The 24,519-nt window shown below is 40.3% G+C and overlaps 1 protein-coding gene across 1 annotated transcript in view; it reads right to left on the bottom strand.

Annotated features, from left to right (window-relative positions):
• Positions 1–6,401: 6,401 nt before the first annotated feature.
• Positions 6,402–24,519, bottom strand: part of LOC120541280 (calcium-binding protein 7) — a 150,739-nt gene continuing 132,621 nt past the window's right edge. The window contains exons 2-5 of the mRNA XM_039772767.1: positions 12,481–12,624; positions 10,576–10,688; positions 7,615–7,768; positions 6,402–6,851 (exon numbers count right to left, since the gene is read on the bottom strand). Coding sequence (XP_039628701.1) covers positions 6,724–6,851; positions 7,615–7,768; positions 10,576–10,688; positions 12,481–12,624 — 539 coding nt within the window. The 3' untranslated portion in view covers positions 6,402–6,723. The remainder of the gene's footprint in view (positions 6,852–7,614; positions 7,769–10,575; positions 10,689–12,480; positions 12,625–24,519) is intronic.

Raw genomic sequence — 24,519 nt, 5'->3', positions numbered from 1 at the left:
TGTCAGTAAGTGCGAGGTGAACTCGAGTTTTCTGGTCGGACATACTTGTATTATGTAGGCGAGTTCAATACGGTTTGTGGGCCCCAGCTTAGCACAAAAAAATCACACCCCGACGCTTTCAAAGCTGTTCAGCAGCAAGAAGTCAATGCGATTTTCTCTGATTGGACTCTAACGACATTATCTTTCATCGTAGTTGCGTTGTCTTTTTTTTTTTTTTTTTAAATCATAATAGCAGTGGTTCCACCCCTCCCGGATTGCCACCTTGAAACCACACCATCTAGAGAGAATATCGATGGAAAGTGTTGGCTCTCTCATTCATCCATCTGCCTCGTTTCACTACAATACAGTTTGCTAGAGTCCAACCTAATAGCATTCGGTACAAGGTAAGGCCCAAACCTCGACAGACTATTAGGCCATCATACTTGGGCACACTAAAGTGCACTCACTCATTCATTCGTCCATCTCTCCATAATGTAACCCGCTGGCATCAGACACAAGACAAAAAAAATAGAGCAACCTGAGATGAGGTGCCAGTCCAACATGGAACAAACTCGCTCTTACTTCTACCAGGGCAGCTCCTACGTCTTTGGGATTTGGAAGGAAAACATTCATTAATACTCATAACTCAGTAGCTACTTGACAAGGATTGTTTCTCTCTTACAAAACTTGTGAACAATTTTCAGTATTGGCATACTGTTAATTGTAAATTGAAATCTTTGGAGAATTGTTTCTTAAAGTTAAGCAAGCTTTCACTGGCAAAGAGTCACTTAGGGTGTAGACGTTCTCTGTTTCACTACCTTACACATAGAAGGTGGCTACAAATCTCAGGTCTCCAAGTCAGAAGCTAATGTCTTTCCAGCTTTGCTACAGGGAATTGCCGTATTTCATCTGAGCCGGCAGATCTTTTGATGGGTGTCAGATTACACGGTAGCAGCAGCCTCGCTTTGCTCTCACCTCCCGTTACGCTCTTCCATCCATTAAGAAAGGTTGAGAGTCCCACCCCTTTGTTTCATGCCATTATGCGGAAAATCTGGCTGCAAACTTCGACCCCTGGGTCGTAAGTGAATGTATAGCCGACTACACTTGACTTCTACCATATTACACAACAACAATAGGCTGTCTGTCTCGGCCTCGCTTTGCTTCCCATTAGAAAAGCATTGACTCTGAAATGAAAAAAATTCAGAAAACAAATCCAAAATATTGAATGAATATCCATCCATTATCCAACCCGCTATATCCTAACTACAGGGTCACGGGGGTCTGCTGTAGCCATTCCCTACAAATTTAAATAACTGGCTCTTTAATTTTTATATTTTTGTCATTTTTTACAGACAACCTGTCTACAGACCCACATTGTATTGAAAAACCCATCAGAAACTTCAAAGCCTTTGTTGGACAGTTATCTTATCCAAAGATCTTAACCATACATTGTTCTCATGAATCTTAGCCTGAAGAGGTCGATTAATTTTTTACATTTAAGATTTCTCATTTAAAGATTTCCCAATGTTGTGTGTATATAAACACATGGAACTCCAGTTTCTGTATTACATCTTGCCTGAAGAAGGGGCCTGAGTTGCCTTGAGAGCTTGCATATTGTAATCTTTTTAATTATCCAATAAAAGGTGTCATTTTACTTTACTTCCCACTACATTCATAATGGCTAACACAGTACAACACCCTAGTACTACAGTTATCTTTAGAAGAATTTACTTCTTTTTCAAACATTTAAGCTTTTCCCAATGCTTGTGGTAGTTTTGACTTTTTTCCCCAGTTGCTATGTGGTTGCAGCAATATCAGTTTATTTATTTATTTTTTTTTTTACAGGAGTTCCAGACCTTTTTATGATGAAGAATGCATCTAGTCAGGGCTCTTCACCTCAAGAGATTCAAATATGATGTTAATTTTCCTAGATAATACTTGCATCTTGCTATGGTGCCATTTTTGTTTTCTTACAAGTGGTATGATTCCATGGACTTCTTACCCAGAGATGCTTAGATGTGTTCTGCTTGTTGTGCCATCAAGAAACTATGGTGGAAATGGTCAACCCATCTGCTTATGCAATAATCAGAGATTTGCTTATATCTATGCGTGAATTACATTGAGTGTATTATTCCCTGTGTATCTGACCTGAAAGATTTAGGTTAGCGGGTTAGGAGGCCGGGATGAATTGGCTTGCTGAATAGGATGGATTGACTCTTGTTTGGCCGGTAGCCCTGTATACTCGATGGAGACTGTAAGTGTTTGGACATCCCAGCCAGGATGGCTGGTGTTCCCTTTGATGAGTATGGCCATAAGGATAGTGGGAGAGACTGCCTGTCATAGCTGTATACCCCCACATTGTGCTAGGTGGCAGCTTCCTTTTACTGGATCGCCCATGTACACACTCATGGAGCTGCTTGAGAGCTGTAGTCCTACTGAGACTACAATTGGGGAGTGTCTGAGACTAGATGTCTCTATTTTGAAGGGCTCCCATCCATGCAATGTTTTGGAAGCAGAAGTACTCGCGGGTTCAGCACAAAAGGAGCCTCATCACCTCACACTGGTAATAATAATAATGACACATTTTATTTGTGTAGTGGAAGAGGAGGACAGAAAATTTTACTGCGGGAGGTTTGGAGGAAGGATGACTTTGAAAGATAAGATTTGTATTGCATTGTGGGTCTCGTGTGAAGAAGCCAAAGGTATCACATCAAATACAGAAGATTGTTTTGAATCAGTAATTGTGCTAAGGAATTGGGGATTCGGTTATGCCACAAGTGACCATGATAGACTTTAGGTTTTAAGCTCAGTGCGTTATTTTAAATACGGTTCATTCTACTGGTCCTTACTCTTAAAAACCTTACCGTCATTTTGAGTCGGTCAGGAGTCATGGGGTGGGTAAGGTTGATCCCTGGGGTCACTTCATAGGTTTCAGATTTCTTTAAAAAAAAGATCAAAGTTTGTTCATGTGATTCAGGTACTTACAAATTTGATTTGACTTTGTGTTAGGGTTACATTTTGGGGTCTTGACGCTCATTTGTTTTTTTTTTTGGGGGGGTGGGGTTTGAGTGTTGCTGTATACAACTCTATATCTCCTGGTCCTTTCATTTGTCCTCAATGGTACGACATTCCTTACATTTGCTTATGTGTTCAACTCATCCCAATAAGGCTCATGGAGATCTAACAACAATTCTCTGTGCTGGATGACTGTCTAATTTAGACATCACAAAATAACATTCATCTGCATGTTAACTTTTAAGTATTTACATAGGTGTTTCTCGGTGTAGATGGAACCCAGAATTCATAGAGGAACCCTCAGAAAGAGTCCCACGCAGGTGACGGATACCAAAGCAGTGTGAAATTTGCATAGTCATCCTTTCCAGCCATTTTTAATTTCTTAGTTAAACATAAACTATGACTGAATTAGTTAATACATTCATGAATTGTGGAACGCCAACATTTTACCTTCTCCAAATTCCATTGTAGGGTGGCAGTACTCTGGATACTCAACTGGCAGCAGTAGTGCAGTGGAACACCAGTCCATCACTCCAAACATACCATGTTAGATTTACTTGTTAAATTTTCTTGTAGGTGTTTGGGACAGGTGAGAAAGCATGCAAACTATATCTAGGCAATGATTTGAGCCCTCGTCCTTGGAGCTGTGAGACACAAGCCCTCAGATTGGACCATCTCGGTGAAGTCCAAACTTCTGGATCTGGATTTCTCACAGGTTGCTTATTTGTATTCGCTGCACTGCATGAAGGTGAACAGTGCTATTTTAGTCATTAAGATTTCAGCAGTTTAATTTGTACTTTTTAAGATGTGTAATATTTTCTGACAGTCTTTTTAAAGGATTGTCATTTGACACATTTTAAAATGGTTAAATTATATGCCCACGAACGGCATAGACTTTTGTAATTATTATATAGTCTGCCACTGGAAAGGTGCGACGTTTTTTGATAAGGGCCAAATTAAGCATACCGTATTCATCCTACAAAGCTTTCTAGGAGAGCATGGTCTTCCACAGTATGGTTACCTTCATTCCCACACCAATTCAGGAACGAGAAGTGAATGCCCTGTGCATGCGTTAACTGAAGCGTGCAAGCCATCCTCACTTCCGACTCATTTGCTCCAAGGAATTCTTGGTTTTCCTTTTCAGCTTCACTTTTGACATCATCCTACGCATGCAACTAATTTAAATTTTTGCAGTTTTAAGCATTCAAAAAAGTTTTACATACAGTAAATCCGATGTCAATGTGTGGTCATTTTCAATGTATACGACTAACTGTCATGTACAGTAGTGAATGGGACAATGGGTAATCGTGCATTCAGCGTCTTCACAGTGTGGGCTTCAGTTTCAAATTTGTGGATACACAAGTTGACCATCTGTGCCTTCTTGTTTGTTTCATTTAAACTTCTGCAAGCCAAGAAATTTTGTCTATGAGTATAAACACAAATGCTGAGTTTCTGGTTGATTTCCAGGTTATAATAGTTAACCTGAAACCCCTTGAGGGTCTGAATCATTCTTATTATTAGACGATTAGGTGAAATGAATCTAATTTCATTTTAATTGAGAATATTTTCACATCAGATCAATTGTATTGTAAAGCACCTAGCGCTGGTGCTGTGTAAAAATGGTGCGATTTCAAATACATTTTGACACCAGGCTGAGGTCATTTTTTAGGGCCTGCATTCCTGTTCTCTGCTTCTCTCCAACAAACACCCCCTCTCACTTACCCAGTCCTGTCTCCTCACAGATGATTGTGAATAATCCATTTCCTAAATATGTATTCTTTGTCACCAGTGTCTTTTGACACACACAAGAACATCAGACAGAGACGAACGACCCTGAATATCAATTTAAAAGCAGACAAATAAGAAGAAAGGCAACACACCGACACCGATTGGTAATGACTGATAAAAATGATCTCATCTCCCTGAATCCCTGTGCCTGGGCTAGGCCTTTTCGGCTCAAATTCGCCAGGTCTTTGCTTATATGAGTTTGAACAAATGATTTATTGCTCATTATAAATGCATTAGTGCTGTCTGTCCTCTGGTCTGGGCTGCTTTGTTTTTTTTTTTTTTCTCTTATATTTTTTTGGATACCGTTAAGCTCTGCACCCCTAATTTCCAAGAGCTGGAGATGCTGCTCATTTCCAAGCCCTTTTTATTGCTGCTGCTGTTTGGGACACAAAGTGGAAGTTGGGAGAAGATAATGCCTCACTAATGCATTATTAATGGGTAATAAATGGGGTGCACCTGTGCAGGTGTCCGTCTGTTCTGCATGTATGCGGATGTCCTCGAGATGCATGTTTTTCAGCTGTCTGCTACCTGCTGTATTTCATAGCATTAAGCCATTGATGCATGGCCTCGCAGTAAAATGATCGAGCCATCTTAAAGAAGTTATGAACTCACACATGCATACAGTATGTGTGTATCTGTGTGGCTATGTGCACATAATGTGTATATATATTTATATATAGTATGTCAGTGTGTGTTTATGTATATGCATATATATATATATATATATATATATATATATATATATATATATATATATATATATATATATAATTTAGATAGATATAATTTAGATAGATAGCTAGATGGTATTTTATCCTATGGAGAAATTTACATTTAGATACAAGCAGTGACAGGGAGATAGGAAAAAACATGACATCACCTGGCCCAACTTGACTAAAATTGAGTGTCCGCTTCAAGAAACTAGCGCCTAGTGAGCTATAAAATGCACTGTTGTAGATCAGAAAATGTAGCGTGAAATTTTTTAGAAATAACATGATGGCCATAAAACAAACTTTGGGATTTGCATGGATAATTTCAGCTATATGGATAATATGTGTAGATATGTATAGATATACATACTGTACTTAAACATATATGAATATCTATCTAATATGCACACATATGCATATATATATATAGACTCCCACACATATATGTATATATGTACATATATATAAACAGATGCATGCACACACATACAACCATATATTTATATACATATATGTATATAATATATTTTGAACTGTATGTAGATGTGCATGTGGATAGATACATACACATATATATGTTTCCTTAGATTTAATATGTTCATATGTGTATATGTGTGTGTACGAATATACAGGATAGATATATATAAATGTATACTAGTTAGGTGTTTATGTAACCAGATAGATAGATATTCACTATTCTCATTTACATGTAATATGTGTGTAAATATGTGTGTATACATTTGTAAAAAATAATATATATATATTTAAATTAGATAGATAAATATACACATACACACACTTGCATACTTATATACAAGATATATATAGATATATGTATATATACACATATTTATAAATATATATATATATATGTATATATATCTCAAGTTTCACTAATTGTATAATGTGTTTACATACATACATACATACAAGATATATGTATATATGCAATTAGATGTCTCCGATTTATAGAAGAATGTTTACATGACTGTAAATCCATGCATCTTCATGCTTCAAACAAATGTTTATTTGTCTTCTTCGTTTTCTCCTGTCCTGCAGATCTTGTCCAACACACAAAAAGGGGTGTTGTTTCCAAGAGAATCCCATCCATCCACTGTAATGGACGTGTTCTTGTTGTCCTTTGGGTTGCTGCTCACGCCAGTGGTTCATAAAGATGTGCGTTCTTTCTGTAACTCTCCCCATCTCGGTGGCTCAGTCCAGAGTTTGAGCACTATTTCATCCCGCTCCGCAGGACTTGGTTGGCTGCAATCAGCATTACGCTGATGATGAATGCAATAGCGAAGGCACAGATGAGACTCTTCCTCACGCAGGTCTGCTTAATCTGCTGGGTTGGACTTGCTGTGGTGGAGAAGAAGACAGAGAAGGAGTTAGAGAGTAAGAAAGAGACACCACAGAGCAAATCAGTGTCCACTCAGAGTGAAGACTGACTGCAACAGCACTAGAAGTCTGTTGGTCTTGTACAAACCAAAAAAACAGAAACACCAGACAAAAACACGGATATTCACACCCCACCCATCCCATACTCTTTTTTCTTAACAGAATATGCCATGGCAGTAAAAAGAAAATGCTTAAAAATAGTGCATGCACAAACCAAAAGGAGAATAATGGAGAAAGGGAATGAAAAAAATAATTCCAGCATGGCCTGTAAATGCTAAGCAGTCAAAGACTGAGCTATTAAATAATGAGACAACAGAATTTTAATTATAACCTGGCCAAAAAGAGCTGCCAGAGAGTAGGGAAAGAGAAAGTGGGAAGTCAAAGAGAACCGTGACGCTGGGCGTAATTCACTGTTAATAGGCCCACTTGCCAGCTATTGTTAGTGGCTCATCAGTGATAGACGTGGACAGGATCAGGATGTCATGTTAAACAGCAGAACTGCAATTAGGGAAGGACCTGCTTCTGCTCTTTGCCTTTAAAGCAGCCTATCACTCTTGGGTTCCTGTACAGTGAAAGCGTGGGTTCAGATGGAGATCAAAAGTGTCTAGTCTCTAATGTCAATATCTGGGTGTTGATCCACCAAAATGTCATTTTTCAGGTGTCATGAGCAAGAGATGAATGTGTGATGTGCTCTGGGGTAAAAGAGAATTCGAGCGCCTCTTACTGTCGATATCCACTGCACATTCTTCTTGGTTTTCTATATGACTTTCTTCTTCTGTCATGATGATGTTCTCAATATCTTTCATGGACAGGTGGTCGCAGAAGGTGTCATAAAGAAGCCTCTTCAGCTCTTCCACTGTCAACTTCTGCATGTCACACTGCACCCCAGGAAAAAGACAGATATGTTAAGAAGAGAGGCACCCTCAGCTTCAGATGCTTGACATAAACACATGCATGGCGTAATATGACCTATGGCAGCAAAATGAAGAACTTCAGTCCAGTTCAGAGTTTGAGTGAGACAAATGCATGACAGAGCTTGAAGAATTTGAGCACAGGAGCTAATGTTATGGAAGTCCATGTATTGGACAGGCTTTTAAAAGGTTATGGGAATTACACAGAGAATGTGAACGTGGGAATCACACACCTTGAGTTGAGGTATGAAAGGAACATAAACACATGTCCAGTCTGTGACATAAAAGCACATGCACATCACGCTATGGAGGATGTGACACCAGAGTGAATGCACCTGTGGTAAGCACACCTATAGATGTGTTATGGAAAGAGCATTAAATCTGATGGTGATGTTTAGTGTGTTGGTACTGTAATGTTAAGAGATGCATCGTGAACTTCCTGTTGATATCCATATGAACAACTTGAATGCAAGCGATGGAGTCTGGTGTAAAAGCTCAGGTAGGTGACTTGCTATGGAATGCCTTTTATGAAGATTATGAAGACCTAGAAAAAGGATTGGTGCCAAATGTACATTAAAATGCTTTAGTTTACATGAAGGAGAAATAATTAAGTTAGGTAATATTTTCACAAAACACAACAATGATTTCTCTTTGCAGTTTTATGGAAAACAGCCAGGAAATGTCTAGTTCTTCTTATCTGATTGGCTGTTTTTGACTGATAGAAGTGGAACCCACCATAGGCTTCTGCTGTTGTAGCCCTCAAGGTTTGGTGTTTTGCATATTTGGGATTCTTTTCTGTTCATCACACTTGTACAGGTTTGTTATCAAAGTTACTGTAGCCTTTCCATCAAATCAAACCAGTCTTGCCATTCTCCTCTAACCTCTGTCATCAACAAGGCCTTTCTGACTGTAGAACCACCATTCACTTGATGTTTTTGCACCATTCTGAATAAATGCTAAAGACGGTTGTGTGTGAAAATCCCAGAGGTCAGCAGCTCCAGAAATACAAAAGCCAGTCTCTCTAGCACCAAAAATTATGCCATGGTTGAAAATACAGTTTTCTTCCTTTTTTTGATGCCTGATCTGAACATTAACTGACTTGTGTCTCCATGATCTTATGCATTGTTGGATGATTAGGTAATCTCACAGATAAGCAAGTGTACAGGTATTTCTAATAAGTTTCTCCCTGAATGTAAGCGTTGGTGTTTGTTTATTTTTTGTGCCTTTTCTGTGGAGTTTTGGGAATTTCTATACAGAATCTGATTCTTGTGTTTATTGTGATTTTTATTTTTCTCCATCTCTTGTCCTGAGGGACCTATAAATTTCAGCCTTATGCCTCAAAGGCATTTTGTTTGTTCATGGGTGCTGTCATGTTGTAGTGATCACATCAGTCATTGCTACAGCAATCAATCCCACAACCACCTTGGAGCAGACAACATAGGACATCATTACCACAACCATATAAAGGTTTGTGCATGCATTCCAGTTCATCCAAGCCTGGATAAAATAGCTTTTTGTTATAAATGTTTGCGATAAACCTTTGCCAGGTTAACAATTTTCTTTTTGCCGCTACAGTCTTTAATTTTTGATTAACACTGTTAGATTAACAACAGCTCAGTTAGATTTGTTTTTTTAATTAAACACCCGATTGTTTTTCTGACTATATTTCCACTCCTGATCTTTTCAGTTAAACATTTTCACTGTGTCTTGCTGAGGCAGAACAATAAGCCGAGTTGAATTTGCCAGATAATAAGTTACGTTTACCTAATCTTGCCCAAATCCTTAATATCAATATTTAAAAGGAGCATTGGTCTATATGAGATTAAAGGATTTGTATTTTTCTGAAAAAAAGACCAAATTAGCTGATTGCTGAGGTGTTCCTTCTCCTTTACTTTGATCACAGAGAACATTAACAGTAATAATTTAGATGAGAATGTTATGTAAAATTTTGATGGCACACATCTGGAACCATGCCTTATATATTTTGTAATGATTATCCTTTTATATAAAAGCAGTCGGGTTGTCCTTCCGTCCCGTGAGTGCTACACAGGCACAGAGTTTCACACACGCCCCGTCCATTTTGCAATGCACGATGGGATTTGTAGTTTCGTTTTCCAGGTAAAAGATGATTTTCTACTCCAGACTGTGCGATATCTTCTCCTTCTTTCTTACTATATAAAAGCGGTCGGGATTGTCCTTCTGTCCCGTGAGTGGAAAGCGTAGCGGTATTCCGCTTATTACAGACTTACTACTTGCAGCTTGCGGATCGCAAGCGACATGATGTGAGCAGAGTTCTGGTGCTCCCATCGTTCCCTTGCTTTTGTGCGCGATGCGCTGGAAAAATAGACAAAATTATGTCTCTGGAAATAATTAATGTTGATGGAATACAAATGCCTCACCACGTAGTAAATATCAGAGGGGTTCAAAAGGGCGACCTCAATATAGAAAAAAAGTTTACATTTCATCACAAAAATAACAGAAACTACAAGTATTAAAGTAATACCGCTCAAATGCAATATAACCAAATTAATGAGTTTGTATAAAATATCAAATTGATCTACATATTGAATTGCCTTAAGAAGTGGTCAACTTAAAAGTCGGTCACCTTAAAAGGCGGGTCAGCCTAGTACAGCTTAAAGGTTGAAGAGATGTGAGGCTGATCCAGAGTTGTAGTATTGCTGAATAATTAAGAAAGCTAGTAGTATTGGATATTTTGTATTTTCTGAATATGCTGTGCTTCAGCTATTGCTCAATTGTTTTTGAAACCTACTTACCTTCCAAAAAACGCTATCAAAGTCAGTGCCGTGGAACTTGTCGGGCATTCCTGCTGTGGAAAGCTTGGGCCCCAGCAACGTTACAAACTCTTCAAAGTCTACTTGTCCATCCCCTATGAAAAAATGCACAGACAGAAACATTTGATGGATGAGAGGAGTCAATTCATTCTGCTCTTGTTACTTTTGTAGGTAATCATTAAAGTAGTCCAGTACAGTAGAGTCTCGCTTATCCGACATAAACAGGCCAGCCAAACGTCGGATAAGCGAAAATGTTGGATAACGGCAGGTGTTAAGAAAAAACCTATTGAACGTCAAACTATGTTATAATTTTACACATTATGAACCTAATAATCATGTTTTACAACAAAACAACAGAATAAATTAACTGAAAAAATGAACTTACAGTTACAGAATTGTCTGACTTTAAATGCAGTATGTACTGTACTTAAAATGTTCAGCCCTGTGATGATTTAAAAACATTTTTGATCGTAGTCTGCTTTCCTGATGAGTGCTGTTTCTTCGCTGTTAAGTCTCGCCATCTTTGCAGCATCATTATGTCGATTCCTGTAGCTTGTTCTTGTTGCTCAATGTAATTAATTGCAGTTTCTAGCCTTAACTCCGTCACTCATATAGTCAACATCCGTACGAGTGTATACTGTTTACTACAGCATTGTGACTGCGTGTGTGTGTTTGTGCTGTGAGGTGCGAGTCCCTGTCTTGCACCAGAAAACTCGAAGCTGAGTCTCAGTACTTTTAGCAACACCAGCTTTATTAAGCTTGAAACAGCAACAGCGAGGTTATTTAATGTAGCGGGATCTTTCATTCTCCTATACACAGACACAGCAGTCAGGCAGGGTCAGGAGGAAAGTAATACTGAGCCCTGCGCATTTATAATGTTCCTTGTTCCTTGTATCACCCATCAATGGCAGGCACTTATAGCATATCCGCGATCTTTTCGGATTCGCTTTTACATCGAACTGCTACAGCGCTGGGAGACTGCAATTGCTTTGGGACGCTCTTATGTGTGTCGTCCCGTTGGGTGGAATCCCACAACAGTTTAGAAACTCACTCACACCAGCCATGATTCTTTTCAAAGGTAAAGTGCAGTTTAATTTGCGTTATGTATTTTTACTTTATATTTTGTATTAATCCTTTTTATATGAATAGTTTTGGGTTGTGGAATGAATCATCTGAGTTTCCATTATTTCTTATGGGGAAATTCGCATTGATATACTGTACGAGTGCTTTGGACTGCGTGCACATTTCCAGAACAAATTATGCTCGCAAACTGAGGTTCCACTGTAATTAGCTGCGGCAGAGTTGGGAGTAACAAAAATTAGACTACACTCACGCTCGCAACTTGCAGTTCTTGTTGCCAATTGATTCGTTTTTTGTTTTTTTTTACGTTGGGATATCGGATAATACGGAATGTTGGATTAGCGAAGGTAGGATAAGCGAGACTCTACTGTATATCAAATGACACCAGGTCATCGAATTTAGTTACCCCCTACTCTTTAATTTATATACAAAATGATAAGCCTCATCCTTGGGGCACCAAGAGTTTTGTATACGTTGATGATCTTACACTCGCCACTCAGTCCGATAGCATAGAAGAAACTGACGAAATTTACTTGACCCTCACAGCTTTAAAAAAGTGCTTTATGTGTAGAACCCTTTTCTTTTTTGATTCCATCAGTGTGTCCGTTGTGTGTCCTACTGTTTAATAGGATAAAATTATCTGAGGTGCAATAATCGCAAGGTTTGACCAGTGACGGCTGGCAATTTTTATTTATTTTTTTTTTTGGTAAACTGTTAATCATTGAGGCAATTGATTAACAGTGAACCAGAAATAATATTCAAGAGTGTTTAGTCAGTAATCTGAAATTTGGCTGCCAACATACTTACCATCCATATCCAGTCGCTGGATAATGACCTCAAGTTCCACCTCGTTGGGCATGTATCCCAGGGAGCGCATGGCCATGCCCAACTCCTGCTTGGAGATAAAGCCATTTCCATCTCGGTCAAACACTTTGAATGCCTCCCGAATCTCTGTAATATAAAAGTTAACACAAAGTAGCTTTTATGAACAGTGGTCTCAGAACGATCAGCTACCGTCATCGCAGAGGATATCAGGGATAGCAGTTTATCCAGAAGCAAGCCATTGAAACAAAAAAATTAAATCCAGCAACTGTGTGTTGTATCAAACGATTTTGATATGTATGTTTGTGGGAGTTTCTATGGTCATTTCATTTTAAAAGTGTTGTTTTTCATTATCATCCTGTTTTGTTTATTTACATGATGCCGTGTTGGCTGCACTTTGTCATGTTCCTATTCATGTTGTTGCAAGAACCACAATTAGTGACATCAGTATCGGTATGATGTTAATAGGGCGGTTTGCAGCTGGTTCAGTATATTACTGTGTATATACAGTACTTGACAGTATTGTTTTTTAGCAGAAGTTGTCTTTAAATTCAAGCCTGTCTAGTGAGAAGTTTCTTCATTTGTTTTAGCCTTGGCTTTGATTCCTTTAATTTGCTCTTGCCCCTTAATTTGGTTATTTCAATCCATTTTTGATTTTTCTGTTATCGATTGTGACATGTTCTTTCATCTCATCTCATGGTTATTACCTAAATCACATTACAATTGTAAGTGCCAAAATACTGTAGTACCCTTTACACTGTCTTACTATGTGGTCTACAAGGGATAGGAGTTATTTGCTTGATTTTGGCTAATGATTCACAAAGACAAACCATGTTGTCCTTTTTTTTTTTTATAACCAGCTTATCCAGTTTCGGCTTGACGGGCAGACTGAGCCTGACCCCTTAGTGCAGGAGTCCTCAATCCCAGTCCTGGAGAACCGCAGTGGCTGCAGGTTTTTGTTCTAACCCAGTTGCTTAATTAGAAAGCAATTCTTGCCAATAACTTAATTTCATGGCTTGTTAGTGCTTTAATTCTGCTATGTCAGGTAATTCTCAAATCCTAGATTTTTCTCCTCTTTCTAAGGATATCATCCAAATGATTTGAAGGCTAAAATGGAGGAGTAATTCTCAGTCCTTCATTTTTTTCTCTTCACTTTCCTTCCAAGTATTTAATTAAACCCAATAGTGCATGATAAATACATACCGGTGTAAATAGTAACAAGCTAAATGGAGAAATGCTGGTTTCTTTTGTCATTTGCCTGTTATTGCGAGTTAGGAGCAATTAAAAACCAAGAATACAGCTGTTTAAGACTAAAATGAACAATAAGGGTTCAAAATCATAACGAGCGAGACAACTAAAGTGAAGCCGAAGTGTTACCTGAGCAAGAAGTGCTTCTTATTAAGCAACTGGGTTGGAGCAAAAACCTGCAGCCACTGCAGCCCTCCATTACCATGATTGAGGACCCCTGATCTAGTGTAATGTGGGCACATTCACACACACACACACACACACACACACACACACACCTGCACTCCCTCATTAGTACCGAGTGAAAATGTGACACAGGCACCCCTAAAACCTCTGCCTTGTAGGTACAGTCTAGACAAAAGTTATTGTTGTTGAACAATAAGTTATGTGTTAAGTTAAGTTATGTGTTGAAGCTGTGTTTATGTGCTTGAGTGTGACCTGAAATGGGCAGGCATCCAATTGGCATTAGTCCTAAATAGATGGCAGAAAAAGGCTTCTCAAATCAGACCATTCTTCTTGCTAAGTTGGATCTCGTCACCTTCTAAACCAACCTTGGAGTTCACAGAGATTGATTACTATGTATAAGTCCGACATTTCTATACAGCAACACATAATATTGACCAACTGATATTACTTTGTCAAGTAGCAGCAATTCTCGAGCTAAGAGTGCTAATTGAATACAAAGCAGGTGTTCGATTAACTCCTATTGAAGAATTCCCTGGACATCTGCACAGTGAGCAATTATCGCTATGGGAGAGCAGGTTCTTCAGTTTGTAAAGAATTACGATGATAATGCTAACACCTAAGAAAGGCGCTGTAGGAAAATGTTGGCAAGCAATTAGTAATCATGAAATCTTTTTATAATTCTTGAAATTGTCATTTGAAGTATGATAAAAATAGGCCACGCTCTAGTGCCAGGATCAGAGAGTAGAAACACATTACTTTTAAAATTTCTCTCTTCCTTACTTTAAATGACAACACTACCTTGATCACAGACAGACAAACAGAGAAATAATATTGTGGTTTAATATGGTGGCAGGCAGTAGCACGTAATGGGTGAGGTCACAAGACTTTTAACAACAAGTCAAAAAGGTCAAAAAGCAACTTGTAAGTCACCGAGTGTATTTCAGTCAGCTTATTTACCTGCCTGTGCTCACATTCTTGACAACACAGGTGGAAACAACCCTAAATACTGCATCCCAGTCTTGTACGTCACCTTGGACAAATGTGCATGCCTAACAGAGTAGAATATTAAAATGTAGAAATGAAAGGAACTATCAGATAGATAGAGAGTGTGGACGCTAGAGGTGCGCCGTGAAACCCATCAGACAGACGTCCAAGACACACTTGTAAAAAACACCAAGAATAATTTTAATAACTTTCTTATACAAAGTGCACAAAGCACCGCACACTCCCCAATTCTTAAATCAATAATCAATAAACACAATCCTCCACTCCCAGCAGCTCCGTTACACACCCTCCCAACTCCGGCTCCCTTTGCTGGGTTTCCCCAAGTCCCTTAATAGTCCATGACCTGGAAGTGTTCCTTCTCCGGGTCATACGCCACATCATCCTTCATCAAGTACCCCAGAAGTACTGCGGGCTTCCATCCTTGTGACTCCGAAGTACTTCCGGGTTGTCGTAACAGTAGTAGTCCCCAGGTTCTTAGTGAACTCTCCCTGGCAGCACCCATGGCACCCAACAGGGCTGAGGAAACGGACTCCACATCCCAGGATGCTTTGAGGGAATCTGGGGAATCGTTGCCATCCAGGGGAGCTGCCACCTAGCGTCCTGGAGGATGCGGCGCCCTGAAAAGGTTGCCTTCCTCCACTATTTTCTTTCAGGGACGTCCCGGCCAGACTGAACCTCTGGCTGTCCATCACAATAGATAGATAGATAGATAGATAGATAGATAGATAGATAGATAGATAGATAGATAGATAGATAGATAGATAGATAGATAGATAGATAGATAGATAGATAGATAGATAGATAGATAGATAGATAGATAGATAGATAGATAGATAGATAGATAGATATGAAATACACTATATGATAGATAGATAAATGTGAGGGGCACTGCATAATACAGATAGAGAGATATGAAGGGTACTATATAGCATAGATATAATTCTGTGGTCCTGTGCTGCTTCTCCCCCACACAGGCCTGATAGTAAATGGTGTCTTAACAGCATTATAGGCCCCTACCTACACAACCACTCAGCAAGTCACAACACACATAGATTAGCATGATGCATTAAGTCGGCCCTGGTCTGGTGATGCCACCTTTGCAGAGTTTCAAATCTTTATCTAGACTCTTCATTTGTAACTCCATGTGGTGGAATGAGCTAATAATGGATATTTGCTGTTACAAATTGTAACTTGCTTGAATTTTGTTCTGAGCTCTTCACTTGTGGTGATCAATTTTATAACCTTGTTCTGTAACACTTGTTCCTAAACAGTTCGCTCAGACCGAGATCTGCTCCATTATGTTCACCTCTTTTGTAAGTTACATTGAATAGAAACGTCTGCTCTTTTAAGCAAATACATTTTCATATAGATAGATAGATAGATAGATATGAAAGGCACTATAAAGCATAGATAGATAGATAGATAGATAGATAGATAGATAGATAGATAGATAGATAGATAGATAGATAGATAGATAAACCTGTTTCCATTAAAGGGCAACAGAGAGCACTAGGCTGTTCTGGGATGAATGGATGTAATTGCATTTTAATTCTGCACACCTAAAGTAATTGATCACCAGCTTCCTTTGTGTAATATAGAATATTTTATACCATGAATTTCAAAACCTTCTTTGAATATAAAAAAAAAAACTAGAATAGATTACTACGGTTCAGGAAATAGATGGATGCAAAGTTACAAGTAACTTTGCCTGGGGGCCATGCAGCTTGAGAAACCAAGAATAATTGATGGCCATTAGAGTGCAGCTTACAAGACTCCAAGATGCAGAATAAAAATAGCTGAAAAAGAAAGATGAAATGGTTTAAACACTTGAATGCAATTGGAGGGTAGGTGAGCGTATTTCAATAGCTTTTGTGTAGCTGCAAATATATGATTTCATAGTTTAAATGTGTTACCTACGTTACTAAGGAAGTGACACTGCATAAGACGATAAATGTTAAAACTGGCCGAGCCCACCATGATCTTACAGATTACCACATAGCTACGGAATTGTTTTGCATTGGTTGAAGCAGTTTCTATTTTGTTGTTTTAAATTCTTATTCGGGCGGCATGATAGCGCAGTGGTAGCGCTGCTGCCTTGCAGTTAGGAGACCTGGGTTTGCTTCCCGGGTCCTCCCTGCGTGGAGTTTGCATGTTCTCCCCGTGTCTGCGTGGGTTTCCTCCCGCAGTCCAAAGACATGCAGGTTAGGTGGACTGGCAATTCTAAATTGGCCCTAGTGTGTGCTTGGTGTGTGGGTGTGTTTGTGTGTGTCCTGCGGTGGGTTGCCACCCTGCCCAGGATTGGTTCCTGTCTTGTGCCCTGTGTTGGCTGGGATTGGCTTCAGCAGACCCCATGACCCTGTGTTTGGATTCAGCGGGTTGCATAATGGATGGATGGGTGGATGGAATTCTTATTCTTACAATATTTACAATGAGGATCCTGAATTGTTTAAAACACACACACACACGTACAGATAGATGTGAAAGGCACTATATGATAGATCAAGCTCAACTCATTTCCTCAGGACACCACAGCGCAGAACACCAGACTGGCCACTGTGGACTATTAGGACATTTCAAGTAGCTTGCTGGTGTCTCCTCAGTCTCGGTCTCCTCTGTTCCTTCTTGTACAGTGCTTCATGTTGTCAGACGAGTCCAGTTTGCCATTTATGTGTTTTATTTGCTCTAACGCTTTAATTGAATTTCTAACCGAAAGGAAGGAATTGTGGCCCTCTACACAAACACTCAAAGTATGGATATTTGCTGATTCAATTTCTTCTTTACTTATATTTTTTTAACAATTTCTTTGGCTGTGTATTTCCTCCTATATATGTATTTACTAGCTGCATGTGGTCTTCAGGACAAAAAAAAAAATCAACCCGAAGACTCCCTTGAAGTTTTACTATATTTGTGAACTTGGAGAGGTCGTCAGTTAACTCTTAAGAATTACCCAGTGCAGAGGATGTGCTTGCTGCCCCACTGGCTTACGTAAGAATATACTGACGATGCCATATCGCTGGCATTTGAGTCCTATTAGTCTGTCATGAGAAAATACCCCCAGATAGACAAGGTTTTTAGTGTAAATTTCAAGCATTGCCCTTCGTTGCTTTAGTGTTTCACTTTCACTTTGTTGAGCCGCGGAATTTACTTCATCTTCATCATTAGCACAACATCATTGTTGCATGGTGGCGTTTCCTGCACACACCTTTCATAATGAGATGTGAGGTGCTTGCAAGCACCATCTAGTGGCTGTGGCTGAGCACAGCGGACCTATATTTCATTTACATACAGTATGTCTAATACAAAATTCTAACATCTGTCCGTCCGTCTGTCTCAAACTTCTGGGGCTAGAGTCTTGATTTGGTCCTAAATGAAAGCTTTTGACCTGATATGTTCTGGAAATTCAAAAACATATTAGGTAGCAGCAGCCTGGTGAGTATTTTACTGGTAGGCAGAAACACTTCTTGTAATTAAACCACAGTCCCTGCAAGCCCCCCTACTAATGAACCCCGAGAGCATGGTACTTATGGGTTCTGAATTCATTATCAAGTGTTAATTGTATGCATTTTATTGTAGAACCATAGATTGACAAGTTTCACTAGTTGTATTTAAAGTTATGGTGGATGTTGAAAAGTCATTTAATATTGATGTACAATTAATCTATGACAAATATGGGAAGCTAGTGTGTGTTTTTAAAGTTCTGGAAGGTAAACAGTCAGTCAGTCAGTCATTTTCCAACCCGCAATATCCTAACACAGGGTCATGGGGGTCTGCTGGGTAAACAATGATTGTATATTAAAATGGTGCCACTGCTATGTTTAATTACGATTATGTCTGGCTATGGTTATGAGTCTACTCTGAAGCTTTAATGTGATGGATGGATCGTCTAATTTGGTTTCACAAGTCAAGGCCATATTGCAAGTTCTTTAAGAAGTATTCACTAATCTATCAATGGTTTTAACAGCTCAGTAACAATGGCCGACTCCAAAGTTTTCTCCTATCCGAACGTCCAGACCATAATGGGTGGCTATATAACATCACTTCATACAAGATCAAATGAGACGTTAAAGAATTTCCACCAGAACAGAACAGATGGGCCATCTTTTTAGAAATCCTGAGCACGTGCCATACATCAGAGCTCAAACAGGCCTCTCTGATTCATCCAAGCTCTTGAAAGCTGAATGGATGCCCACTTCATGGTACCCTCCCTCGTCTAGGTCTTCTTTTCACTGGCACCCCTCATATTTTGTGCCATGTGTTGTGAATAAAGCAGCACAGAGAGCGTTAGAATTTGTGTGGCCTTTGATCAGCAGGTCAACAAGATTTGCTTTTTCTCAGCCAAGAATACACAACATCTGCAGTAGCCATGAATTCCAGCCCGGCATCGAGACATGATGTTTCAAAGTGGATCACCATCCCATAGAGAGGCGCTTTGCTTCTAAAGCAAAAACAGTGCGACATCTGTCACTGTTTCCCAGCCGCATGGAGAAGGTTAACCTGGCAGATGCTTCTCTCTTTTTTTTTTTTTCTGCCTGGACTGGCAGCCAGTTTTTCAATTCTTTATTTATTTATTTTTCTTTCTAGCGTTTGCAGCTTTTTCAGCGTTTGATCAGGCATACCAGCCGGCAGCCAGTCAACGCTAAGCATTGGCCTCAAAATTCACCGCAGTTCTTCATTAAAAGAAAATATTCATTTGGACCATCTCCTAAAAGTGGCTCTCTCTACTACTAGTAGTCACTCCTTTTTATCACTTCCACCTTCAAATCCAAGGATTTAATTCCGTGAAACTCTCCCGGTGTTCCCAGACTCTTTGTTCCACTCTTGAACACCCAACTGGAGGAAGACCCCAGGACACACTAGGCAGATTATCGTTTCTGTTCTCTTGCGAATGCCTGAAAATTCCCTAGGAGGACCTAAAATCTGTTGCTTGTAACAAGGAGGTCAGGTTGACGTGTTTGGCCTGCTTGCCATCATGACCCACACCAGGAAAAGAGGTTTGAGATGATGAGATGGAACAAGGAATCCAGTCTTATTCACTGTGATGGACTGGCACGGTTTGCTGGCTTGCTGTCAATATAGCCTCTGGACCCTGTGAACTGGAATAAGCATCAATGGTTTAGCAGCACGTCCAATTTAAAAGAAGACCACCCTATCAGTGCAACAAGGCTTTGCAGGAAGTGACAGCAGAATGTTATTCTAATCTGTTAATTTTAGTGTCTGTTTGCAGTAGAGAATTCAAGTCAATATATCTGCACATCCAAACTCTAACACTTTGGAACACCAGCCATCTTTAGGTCTCCCATATCTAATAGAATACTGTAGTTTGACTTCAGCCCAAAGCTGCAGTGCCACCCAGTGGCCACTTGTGGTAACCACTGTGAGAAAGGATGAGTAAATCAACTTGTCTTTGTTCACTGGAGCACCAGCTTTGCTGCTCCTTGTCTGGACTATAGGCAAGTTGCTCTCTGTGCACTTAATGCCACCATATACAATAAATGTAGGGTATATTATTATGAAAAACAAGCTATAACTGTAGTACAAGTACTGGAAGTGTTTCAGTTTTGATGCTTTTTTATGATGTTACTTGCTCTTTAAAGTGCCTTGTGATATTTCATATTGTGAAGGCCACTATCAAATATACGTATTGATTGACCTCACTCATAGCTATCTTGCATTAGTAGTTCTGAGAGTAAAAAAAAAAGTGGGGAGTTGTAGCTGAAAACCTTTTTGGAACACTTTTAGCTTTGCCGTATTTTGTTTAACTGCTTTAAAGAAATATGAAGTCATTGTGGAATGCAGACCCCACGGTCGCCTCTGACCTTGGAAGTAAAGTATCGGGTACCTTTTCATGTAAATAAGACAGGATGATCTAATGTCCCTTATACGGATGTGTTTACCTTAGGATATCATGTTATCAGCTATATCCATCCATCCATCCATTTTCTAACCCGCTGAATCCGAATACAGGGTCACGGGGGTCTGCTGGAGCCAATCCCAGCCAACACAGGGCACAAGGCAGGAACCAATCCTGGGCAGGGTGCCAACCCACCGCAGGACACACACAAACACACCAAGCACACACTAGGGCCATTTTAGAATCGCCAATCCACCTAACCTGCATGTCTTAGGATTGTGGGAGGAAACCCACGCAGACACGGGGAGAACATGCAAACTCCACGCAGGGAGCTCCCAGGAAGCGAACCCAGGGTCTCCTAACTGCGTGGCAGCAGCGCTACCACTGCGCCACCGTGCCGCCGTTATCAGCTATATGCAAAGTAAAACTTTTTTTTTTTATATTCATAACTATAAAGACTTTGAACAAAGGATTGTTAGCACAACTGCGATTGCATTGCAAGAATAACTTCTTGTAGAACGTGCTCCAAAGATGTCTTATAAATTATATTATACTAGCCGAAGCCGAAGTGTGAGGATAGGAACGGAAAACGGTGAGAAAGGAATTCAGTATAACAAACGCTTAGGAAACCACCGTTGCAGTATAACGAAAATAGCAAGAAGTGAAACCAATGCCAATGGTCGAGAGAGTACCTTCCAGTAGCAGGTTACAGAAAACATAGACATATATAGATAGACGCCGCATTCACTGTGTTGTTCAGTCGACACGATAAGTCAGCGCGTCCTCACTATTGCGAGTGGTAAAAGTGCCATTTAAACTAATACAGGTAGACATGGAAACCGGGTTTTCTGATAATAAAACAATAACGTTTTAAACAGTATCGTTAACATACAACAGATTTTGGCGAATCGTTTACATGCAATTATTTATATCCATTTATGCACTAAATGCGTGCTTATCCCATGGTCTTAGAGTTGGTGGGCGGGGCTCTGTGAGTTGGCGATCGTGGCTCTCTGTCTTGCGTGCGGTGTAAAGTCAACGTGGCTCAGAGGTGCATGTGGATTTCTGCACAGACGAAAGGGACTGAGGCTGTGTTTGGTGAGTTGTTGCGTGCCTCAAGAGCGACGCTGGACTCAGGAGGACAGTTACAGTTGGCATGCGTGACTCTGTCGTGCGTATCCCATGACGCGGTAGGAGGGTTAGAGTTGGCGGGTGGGGCTCTGTCGAGTATATCCCATGGTCTTAGAGTTGGCGGGCGGGGCTCTGTCTTGCGTGCCCTCAGTGAATTATATATATAGATATTATTGGAGTCTGAAGAACATTTTGAGTACGAGTGAACTGAAGATCAAAATTTTTCCCCAACAACGTCCCTTGACCAGCCCTCTTTCCCCACTTATCATCAAGGTGACAAGGATGTGACATTTTATTACTCAAGTTAAGGAGTTTTGGGCCTGCTGCCTGTAGCTTGGACTGAATTGCCAGCCGCTAAGAGTTGGTGAAGCCTGCAGGTTCTCTGTGTGGATATTCTCCAATTTCTTCCTAATGGATGTGCAATTTAAATAAACTTTTTGACCAAGTGTGGAAGTGAGTGTGCTTAGCGAGTGACCAGTGTCCTGTTAATTATGCATGAGGCTGTTCATGCTATTTGTGTACATTTTGATGATGGAATTTTGTGTATTTATGCAGCATGAGATGAAAGTTTAGAGTTTGTGTAATTCCAGACAGTCTACAGTGACCTCAGCTTTGTCCTGGCATGTGATGACCTGACCACTAGATCCATACATAGCAGTTATGGGCTCAACCCTATAAAGGCGGAGGTTTCCCCACATTTCTTGGTGGTCCAGTTGAATGCGCCTAGGAGTTGGGGAGTGTTTTTGTGTCTCTGCTTATGCTTATTGTGTTTTCTGGATTTTTGACCCTTTTTGACCTTGCCATGGTTTACTGCAGTGGGACTTTGTTTGCCAGAGATTGCCTTTGCTGGCGCCTCCTTTTGTGCTCCATGACAGTTCATATTTGTAAGCATTTTCGGTAAGGTTAAAGCTTTTATTTCTATGTTACAAACAGGGGTTTTTGATGGGATTTTTCCCCTCTAGTGGAACTGTTTGTGACTTGTATGCTTGAAAACTCTCTGGTTTCACAACATGGGCGTTCACACAAGTAGTTCAAATGAAGTATTGGGGGTTTGTCACTTTGGACGTCCTCGAAGGTCAGGCCCTGTATTCCCCTACCGACACCACTGGTCATACACAGTATTAGTATGGTGATCCTAATAATTAAGTCAGTGACTGTTTTATTGTGACCTGGAATTATTGAAATGGAGGGCGTTAAACACCCCCACTATCCCAGTGGCCCCTTCTCCTCAGGTCAAATTTCCATAAGACTGACACCACCCACAGCTACTAGAGCAGTTTTTCTCATAGGCCGTTACAATACATCGACAAGTACAGATAAAACATTCGGAAAAATAAATGATAAAAGTCTCAAACACTTCCACACTCACTCCAAGAATGGCCAGGTTCGCAGAGCACATTATCAGGGGAAAAAAAAGTCAAATACGAAATGGCGAATATAATCAGCGACCTTTCATCACATTGACTTGCACGGCTAGACTTTAAAAGGAGGAAACTGTCAGAGTTTAGGCGTGTGAATTCATTAAAGGTGAGCGGCAGCAACTCATCCAAAAAGGGGCCATCATTAGCAGCGGAATGGACGCGTCAGAGGGAGAAGCCGGCTGGCTTCCTCTGCGCTCACGAGCATGGCGACGGCAGCGGCTCCTCAACACTTCCAGATCGGCAGATCGGAGTTTAAATTATGAAACAGATGGATGAGTCAGGCCGAGTTAACGTGCGAGCCGCTCTCTAAACTGCAAAAACGTCCCCAAAAGAAGCTGCAGCCGGCTGTTCTCTTCACTTTGAGTTCGTCTCGTCTCCGGCGTGACGAGCATGTGGCGGAGACGCCAGAAGGTGCAAGGCGACGCCGCGTTATCAGCTGGAAAATCGAGGCTTTTTAGCCCCCGTTGCTAAGCGCGCTCGCGATCTATCGTCCTCGAGGGTCCCACGGTGCGACAGCTTTCTTTCATTAAGGCGTCTTAGTCAGGACTAACTTGTATAGCTCCTTAACCGCTCACACGGGATAGCAGTGGGGATTAAAATGAACATTCCGCCATTGGGATATGTTATATATTTTTCTTCATAAACTGCTCCGATTGGCGGGACAGGACATTTGGAGCTTTCGGGTATTTGGTATAATAGATATATCGACGGAATGAAATATAGGTTATACATGCAACCATTGCTCGACATCAGCACCTGAAGAAGAGCCCGCATGTTCCTCACTTTACCCATCTGCAGAAGCCTCATCCCAAGTTCTTCTGCTCATTCACATGTTATCAGGCTGGGAGACTGCATATTCAATATAGCTATGAACGTATTCAAAAATATTTTGAGGGAGTGACGCAAGCTGCAGAGTACACAGCCTAGTGTGAAAAGAGAAAGTCATTTCATTCTTTGGCACGCCACCAGCACCAGACCTCATGTGCTCAGTAAAGCTCCTGTCCAAGGTGATCGATCTTCATTTGCGCTTCTCCCCCGACAACAGAGGACGGCTGTGTGGGGGCATCTTCGCATATCTCTACACTCGCCTCTCTAATCTATACAGACGGTTTGAACTTCACGTCCTTTTTGAATCAGGCAGTTGCTTTTGTAAAGATGTTCGGAATACAGTTCAGATTTAAA

This window comes from Polypterus senegalus, chromosome 12 (genome assembly GCF_016835505.1).
Source record: "Polypterus senegalus isolate Bchr_013 chromosome 12, ASM1683550v1, whole genome shotgun sequence".
Taxonomy (NCBI): Eukaryota; Metazoa; Chordata; class Cladistia; order Polypteriformes; family Polypteridae; genus Polypterus; species Polypterus senegalus.
The sequence above is the reverse complement of the archived record's forward strand: the minus strand, read 5'-3'. Positions and strand labels throughout refer to the sequence as shown.